At 50.8% G+C, this 8,721-nt stretch overlaps 1 protein-coding gene across 1 annotated transcript in view; it reads left to right on the top strand.

The window, feature by feature from the left end:
- ARHGAP40 (Rho GTPase activating protein 40) overlaps nucleotides 1–8,721 on the top strand; it is a 44,191-nt gene that overhangs the window by 30,806 nt on the left and 4,664 nt on the right. Inside the window, exons 7-11 of the mRNA XM_006144131.3 lie at nucleotides 1,850–1,941; nucleotides 3,728–3,805; nucleotides 4,158–4,317; nucleotides 6,148–6,230; nucleotides 7,681–7,920. Coding sequence (XP_006144193.1) covers nucleotides 1,850–1,941; nucleotides 3,728–3,805; nucleotides 4,158–4,317; nucleotides 6,148–6,230; nucleotides 7,681–7,920 — 653 coding nt within the window. The remainder of the gene's footprint in view (nucleotides 1–1,849; nucleotides 1,942–3,727; nucleotides 3,806–4,157; nucleotides 4,318–6,147; nucleotides 6,231–7,680; nucleotides 7,921–8,721) is intronic.

The following is an 8,721-nucleotide window of genomic DNA, read 5'->3' on the forward strand; positions in this document are numbered from 1 at the left end:
CCCAGTCTTTCCACTCTGGCTCTAGGGTCCATAACAGTTTTTACTGTTTGTATGCCCTCCAGTCTTTCAGTCTCTGCCATAGAGTGCTGACAGTCGGTATATGTTAAGGGGAGACATACAGTGTCTCTCTTTCATAGCCTGACTCGCTTCACTCAGAAACAGATCTTCCATATTCGTCCACTTTCTATCAAATATATACATATGTATATATTTTATATATTTTGCATATGGAAACAATTCCTGCTCATTGTAAGAGATTTGGAAAACAGTAAAACACAAAAGGAAAAAATATAAGCCAAGTCAGATATAAGCCCTATTAACTTTTAATGAATTCCACTTATGTGCGAAAATATCCTTTTTCACTTAATATTATAGAAGTACGGCTTGTCTCGGTTATTGTATTCAGCAACTGCCATGCAAATGCGACATAACGAACAACCCCATAGTCAATGACTTAGTAATCTGTTCCTCTTGCTCACATGCCTGAGGGTAACCCTGGGGTTGCATGGCTGATCTAGGCTGGGCTTGGCTCCAAACTGTTGGCTGGATCCTGCTTCACAGGCTTCTTGTCCTCTGGGAGCCGAGGCCATCTGGTGCATGTTCTCATGGCAGTGGCTGAACACAGAGAGCAAAACCTCCCACGCAGCGCATGTTAAGCCCCTGCTGGCATGGCATAGGTCATCATGCCATTGCTCCGAATTATTCACATGGGCGCCCAAAGCCAGGGTGAGGGGTACACTCTGCCCCCTAGTGGAAAGAACTATGAATTTGCATGGCAATGTAAATGTGACAAGGAGGGTAACACCTTTGAAACAATGGTATCGTTTATGACAGCTTTGAAAACAGTCTTTAGTCGCAGTACTATCCTCCTTATGGCTGTATCCTAATATATTCAACCACTTTCTTGTTAGTGGACATTTATTATTTTTATGTTTTTCTACTATAAAACATAATTGTATTGCTGTTTAAATGTGTCTTGGGTTATTTTAGGATATACTTGCTGGTTAAGTTCTTGATAAATAGTGTCGTTGGGTAATTTATGAAAGTTTTCATCTCACAGCATCATTGTCAGCATTATGCATTGTAACTTTTTTTTTTTTTAAGACAAAAGGGGCCTAGTGGGTTGAAGGATGGTAAAGGCATGCTGGTGAAGAGAAAAAGAAGTTATAGAGAAAATATGGAAGGAGTTCACGTGAGAAGATCTCAAGCTAGGATGCTTGAAAAGACCTGGGGAAGGGAACCAGCAGTTAGCGTAATGGCTATGTTGCTGGACTCCCACGTAGTCAGCCGCGGTTCGTGTCCTGGACCCGGTGGCTTAAAACTCATGCCGGGCACGTGTGCGTGCGTGCCCAAGATCCCGAGAGGAGAATGGAGGAGAAGGGATTGCGGCGTGACCATCTCCCCTGGGGGGTGATTTCTCGCTTTCTGTCTCTCTGTCTGTCTCTCTGTCTGTCTGGCGAGCGCACACGCCCTATAGTGAAAAACCTCTCTTAAAAAAAAAAAAAAAAAAAAAAAAAGCCTGGAAATACATTTGTTAGGGTCTTGGTCAATCCCTGCAGCTGCCCTCTACCCTAGACTGCTGTTATGTATTGCTCCCTGGGGCAGTAGCAAATGTTCCTTCAATGTCTCTTTACCCAGCTGAGATTTTTTGCTCCATGACATAGCTAACATTTTCATTATTGCTGAGGCCAAATGTTCTGCTCAAGAGATGTGGAGACATTTGGGTTGAGCCAAATGTCTCTAGAGAGCTCAGCGAGCCTGATTCTAGTCGCCCAGGAGATTGTGAAGGCTGGAGCCCAATTGTCATTCCAGAAGCAAAATGCACCTTCTGCCCTTTGACTTTCTGCAGAAACTCGCCTTTTTGGTGTACCTCTCGACAGCCTGCTGGAAGCTGACCACAAAGTCCTCCCTGGCACACGGGTCCCGCTTGTGCTCCAAGCTGTAAGTCGTCCCCAGTTTGGGCTCATTCAGCCCTTGAGAGGCTGGTTTCAGGCACCACTGTTGGGAGATGCCTGGCACAGGGGTAAAGATGTGTAGACTTCAGAATCAGTGAGGCCTGAGTTCAAATTCTATGTCCACCACTTGCTAGTCCAGAGACCTGAGACAGACTTATGAACTTATGTGACTCTCACTTCTAATTCTGTAAAGTGAGGTTGTAATGACTTATGAATTTAGGTGACCCTCACTTCTAACTCTGTAAAGTGAGGTTGTAATGACTGTATTCTCTTACTAATGAGTCAATGAGAAAAGTGGGCTCGCTGCAGTGGTGTCACTCGCCCTATAGTGAAAAAAATCTCTTAAAAAAAAAAAAAAAAAAAAAAAGACCTGGGAAATACATTTGTTAGGGTCTTGGTCAATCCCTGCAGCTGCCCTCTACCCTAGACTGCTGTTATGTATTGCTCCCTGGGGCAGTAGCAAATGTTCCTTCAATGTCTCTTTACCCAGCTGAGATTTTTTGCTCCATGACATAGCTAACATTTTCATTATTGCTGAGGCCAAATGTTCTGCTCAAGAGATGTGGAGACATTTGGGTTGAGCCAAATGTCTCTAGAGAGCTCAGCGAGCCTGATTCTAGTCGCCCAGGAGATTGTGAAGGCTGGAGCCCAATTGTCATTCCAGAAGCAAAATGCACCTTCTGCCCTTTGACTTTCTGCAGAAACTCGCCTTTTTGGTGTACCTCTCGACAGCCTGCTGGAAGCTGACCACAAAGTCCTCCCTGGCACACGGGTCCCGCTTGTGCTCCAAGCTGTAAGTCGTCCCCAGTTTGGGCTCATTCAGCCCTTGAGAGGCTGGTTTCAGGCACCACTGTTGGGAGATGCCTGGCACAGGGGTAAAGATGTGTAGACTTCAGAATCAGTGAGGCCTGAGTTCAAATTCTATGTCCACCACTTGCTAGTCCAGAGACCTGAGACAGACTTATGAACTTATGTGACTCTCACTTCTAATTCTGTAAAGTGAGGTTGTAATGACTTATGAATTTAGGTGACCCTCACTTCTAACTCTGTAAAGTGAGGTTGTAATGACTGTATTCTCTTACTAATGAGTCAATGAGAAAAGTGGGCTCGCTGCAGTGGTGTCACTGCCCTATGCTGAAGCCGCGTGGAAAGCCTGGGTTTAGGCTTTCAGGGCAACCTGAACACACCAGGGATGCTCGCAATCCAGGAGTCTTGGGGTGGACTGCAGCAGGACAAGACCCTGTCGGGGGCCCCAATCTTGTTCTCTCTCTCCCTTTCTTTCTCGCTCATGAAATAAACGTTATTTTAAAATATGAAGGTGCATATGAAGCTCTCAGTACAATACTCAGCTTATGGACATGGTCAAAACAGTTAACATGGGAACCAGCAGTTAGCGTAATGGCTATGTCGCTGGACTCCCACGTAGTTGACCGCGGTTCGTGTCCCGGACCCGGTGGCTTAAAACTCACGCCGGGCGCGTGCGCGTGCATGCCCAAGATCCCGAGAGGAGAATGGAGGAGAAGGGATTGTGGCGTGACCATCCCCCCTGGGGGGTGATTTCTCGCTTTCTGTCTCTATGTCTCTCTCTGTCTGTCTGGTGAGCGCACGCGCCCTACAGTGAAAATCTCTCCAAAAATAAAAAAACAGTTAACATTATTATTTGAAAGAAACCTTTCTCCTGGTGGTCTCCTCTTCCTGGATTTCACAGAAGACAGTTTGCATCGCGTTCTTCAATGGCTGCTGACGTAAATGTTAGTGTCTTTCTCTGGTAGCTGCTGTCCTGTTTGGAGAAGAGAGGGCTGGACGCAGAAGGCATCCTCAGGGTGCCCGGATCGCAGGCCAGAGTCAAGGTAAGGGCTGGCTCCCCCTCGGTGAGACTGCCCTTCCCCTTGCCCGCCGGTGCGTGTTAAGCTGGGAGAGGGTCCCTTTGGGGCTTGCTGTTGTCTTGTCTTTGGTCTCCCTATGAGTCATGGAATTCCAAGAGAGTTGCCAAGAGTGGAGACGGCACAAAACCGCACGGTGGTTGAGGGTGGGGGTCTGGACATTTACCGAGTGGAGCCCCACGCTCAGGGACTCACGTAGCCAGTTAATCCTCATAGGGTTACATGGTACAGACAAGGAAACTGAGGCCCAGGGAAGCCATAGAGCAGCTCGAGCTGGAGCCTGGGGCCAGCTTCTTAGCAGGGCCCCTCCTTCCTGCAGGGGCTGGAACAGCAGCTGGAGAGAGACTTCTACGCTGGCCTTTTCAGCTGGGACGGGGTTCATCACAACGACGCATCCGATTTGCTCAAAAGGTTCATCCGGAAGCTGCCAGTGCCCCTGCTCACTGCTGAGTATCTCCCGGCCTTCGCTGTGGTGCCCAGTGAGTGAACTCCAACCGCTTCACCCGTGGAGAGGAGAGCATGATGCCACTAGCCTGGGGGAGAGGGGAAGTGGTGGGAGTCAGGACTTCCTGTTCCCAGGATGTCTCTTCTCTGTGCTCTTGAGCAGACAGGGGGAAATGTGCTCATGTGTGTCTGTGTTGGTACACGTGTGCATATGTATGCCTGCCCACATATGTGTGTGGTATCAGGTACGCACATCTGCATGTATGCATGCACGTGTATGTGACATGTCAAGTGAGACAACGAGGCGAAGAGACCTTATCAGACCTCACATGAACCAGAGGACCAGGTTCCTTCTCTTCTTGATATCCACAGGGCTGAGCATATCAGATTCATCTGTGTCCGTGGGCACACGCGTGGTCCTGTCCACCTGCGTGCTCATCAGCAAGTCGGCAAGCATTGCACAGACCCCTCTCTCTGTCTATATGTTCTGTGGATACATGTTCCTGCCTGGACTTCTTCACATGTCACAGCATGCAGACATGGAACTGGGTCACTTTATTTTTCTCAAAAGAAGAAAGCAACCTGCCTGAGAGTACACTTGAGACTTGGAAATATTCTTTTCTTCTCTTTCCATTTTTCTCAATCTCTCCAAAAAGCTCTGGGCTCAGGCAGTCTAGTGTCCACTCTCAGGCCCGAGGGTGGGGACCCTGAGAGGTCCTGGTCCAGGCTTTGCTTCTCACAGCTCTTTTAGAACCCACACTGGACCACATCATTGCCCTGCCTCCTGCCTCTGCGATGCACCTGTAATAAGATTTTAGCCCCAACCAGGGCCTCTTCCTCTGTCCAGCCCTGCCTGCTCTGCTCCACCACCTGGCGCCCTCCTTCACCATCCTGCCATGCTGTCCTGTGCGCTGGGCTCTGCACCGGCACCTCTGTGGCCAGAGAGCCCACTGTCTCCTCCCCAGGTTGGCCACTTCCTGGCCATTCAGATGTTGGCTGACAGCCAGCTGAGCTTCTGAGGAGCCCTCCCTCCCTCGCATAGGCAGGATACCTGTGTTACTGTGTTGTTTTCTTTATTGGCAAATGGGTACCTTGAGGTGTTCATTTCCTTATTTCTTTGTTTACACCGGCCTTACCCTGGTATTGTAAGATCCGAAGTGTGTGACCCTGCTTGCTTCCTTCCTCCCATATCACAGGCCTCTGGGCTGGAGCACGGCACCTCACAGGTGCATGGTGGACATTGATAAGAGAACGAATGAATGGATGGATGGATGGAGGAATGAATGCTGCAGTGGATCCATGGCACAAATGCTTGTGAGCTCAGCCTCTGTCATCCTTGCAGCTATCCCCAGGCCCCAGCTAGCCCTCTGCTGATGGGTTCGGGCTGGCTCTGGTGAACTCTTTCTTTGAATTCTGTAACTATTGTTTCCCTCTTCTTCCTGGAGATCCTGACCCTGGTGTGGGACAACTTTTCCTTCTAGCCCTCAAAACAGAGATTACATTAAACCTTCTCACCAGGACGGTGAAGCTAGCCATCCCCCCTCCCAAAGGTGCTTTGCTGGCTTTCTGCATTTCTGACCCCGGGCTGTAGTTCTCAGATTGCGTATTTGGGTGCGTGTGCATGTACGTGCACGTACTCAGCATGCACGCGCACACATGTAGTATCTACCCTTTACTCACAAAGTAGAGGCGCCGAGCCTGCTCACCAGCACTGGTTGGGGCGCTGTTGAGCTGACAAGGCTGGGAAGTCCCACGACTTGTGAAAAGGGGTTCCTGGCTGTTCTTGGACTTTCCAACTCTGATCCTTCCCTATGACAAAGCCAGACCCAGCGTGGAAGAGTCCCTGAGCCGCCTTCTCCCCACAGACATTCCGGACTTGAAGCAGCGACTACAGGCGCTTCACCTGCTCATCTTGCTCCTCCCAGAGCCCAACAGAAATGCCCTGAAGGTAAAAGTTCCCTCGAGCTGCCTCCGCTATATCGTCTCAGCACACACCACAGTCAGCATTTGCTCACAGCATTTGTCCTATGGATCCACTGCAGCATTCATTCCTCCATCCATCCATCCATCCATTCATTCTCTTATCAATCAGTGTCCACCATGCACCTGTGAGGTGCCATGCTCCAGTCAGGGCTCCAAACTGCTTGTTCATTCAACAGCTATGCCAGGGGCGGGCTCAGTGCTGGCCATCACAGAGCCATGCTGAGGGTCCTTCCTGCTTCCCTCCTCCCTCTAGCCATCCTTTCCCTTCCTTTCTCCATCTGTACCCATCCATCCACCCACTCATCTCCTTCCTTCTTCACCTCCTTCTAGTCATCCTTTCTATCTTCCTTCTCTTCATCCATCCATCGTTCTTCTTTCCTCCCTCCATTCACCCGTCCATTCTCCTTCCTTCCTTCCTTCCTTCCTTCCTTTCTTTCTTTCTTTCTTTCTTTCTTTCTTTCTTTCTTTCTTTCTTTCTCTTTTTTTAGAGAGAGAGATTTTTGCAATAGGGGTATATTTGCTCACTGGAGACACACACAAAGACAGACAGAGAGAAAGTGAGAAATCAACCCCAGGGGGTATGGCCACACCACAATCCCTTCTCTAGTCTCTCAGGACTTTGGGCACACATGCACATGTGCCTGGCATGAGTTTCAAGCTGCTGGGCCTGGGACTTGAACTATGGTCAACCTCACATGGAAGTCCAGTGCCTTCACCACCATACCACCTGCTGGACCCCATCCATCCATTCTTTTCCATCTATCCATTCATCTTCTTTCCTGCTTTCCTTCCTCCCACCTGTCCACCCTCCTGTCATCCATCCATTTACCCTTTGATCCTTCATGCTCCCACCTCGCTTTGCTCTATGGGCTATGTGGCCCTAGGCATATTCTCCAAGAAAGTTTCCTTCTGCGTCAAATGGGTACACTGGTAAACGCCTACCTTACAGAATCCCTGTGAGGATTGAAGATTATTATAAATGCATGCAAGATGCTAACAAAAGGACCAGACACAAAGAATACTTAGTAAATAGCAGCTGTGATCACCTTCCCCCATTTCTTTCCCAGAACCTCTCCTTCCCTATCATTCCTTTGCATTTTGGGTAGATTCGGGCTCCTTGCTCACAAGAATAGTCCTGCTTTCCAGACCTGGGGCACTTTCTGCCTGGAAGTCGAAGCCTGGCCCAATGTCTCACTGATCTTGAGGGTGCAGGGAAGGGACGAGGTTTTGGTCACATTTGGCAGAGTAGGTCATCGAGTGGGGCTGGAGGCCAAGCTGAAACCGAAACTGCTTCCTCTGCCTGCCTCGCCTCTGGCTCCTTCCCGGGGTGCCCGTGTCTTGCCTGGGGGTTTTCTGGGGAAGCAGGAAGGTACCAGGGAGGCGCTGAGGTTTCCATGGTTCTGTGCCCTTTCCAGGCACTCCTGGAGTTCCTCAGGAAGGTGGTGGCCCGGGAACAGCACAACAAGATGACTCTGTGGAACGTTTCCACGGTGATGGCACCTAATCTCTTCCTGCACCAAGGGCGCCTCCCGAGACTCCTCAAGGGCAAGGAGAAGCAGCTGGCAGAGGGGGCGGCAGAGGTGGTGCAGATGATGGTGCAGTACCAGGACCTGCTCTGGACAGTGAGTGCTGGGCCTGGGGAGCAGGCGGGGAGGGCGATTCCCGGGGCATCTGGGAGCCCAGGCCTGTCCTTGTACATCCCTAGTTGTGTCTCTTCAGGGATCTCTATGGACCTTGTGTACAAGCCAGGGTCCCCTGCCTTAGTGTGCAAGGAGTGCACCTTCTGTTCCCACCGCCACCCCTCTCAGCTAGCCCTCGGCCTTTCAGCCTCTCCCCCCCACCCCAGGGGTGGCTGGCTGCTCCCTGAGCATCCATAAGGAGTTCCTTCCCTTGAAACTTTAACATACTGAGAGAGCCCCAGCCCTGAGACTCAGAAACCTGGGCCTGCCCAAGACTAACAGAGGTCCCTGTGAGCTTTGCCCTGAGTAACAGCGACAGCAGAGGGAGGGGTAGAGCAGGGAGAGAGCCCTCCTCTGTGGCGGCAGCAGGATGGCACAGGGTGTGCTGAGAGGGAGGGCGAAGCAGGTGGACGGTAGTGGAAAAGGGGCAGTGCACTGAGCCCTCCAGCCCCAGGGAGTCCTGTGAACACAAGCCGCACGTGCATGGCTGCCACGCAGGCCACTTCTTTGCAGGGAGGGGCTGGGCTTGGTCTGCAGGTCTCTGCGATTCTCTCAGAGCCAGAGCCCCCTCCAGGTGTGTTCTTGGGGCCTCCCAGGCCTGAGTGTGCGGAGACCAGCCATCCCACAGCAGGTGCAGGGCCCCCCAGCCTCTGTGCACGGAAACCTCAGGGTGGGCTCTGCTCTGAGTCCCTCCTCCAGCATCCTCTGAGGGGCCCCTGCTCCCACCAAACTAGTGCATCAGTCCCAAGTTCAGCAAATGCGGATTTCCAAGCCTCT

The sequence above is a fragment of the Tupaia chinensis genome, unplaced genomic scaffold (assembly GCF_000334495.1).
Source record: "Tupaia chinensis unplaced genomic scaffold, TupChi_1.0 Scaffold000115_1, whole genome shotgun sequence".
Taxonomy (NCBI): domain Eukaryota; kingdom Metazoa; phylum Chordata; class Mammalia; order Scandentia; family Tupaiidae; genus Tupaia; species Tupaia belangeri.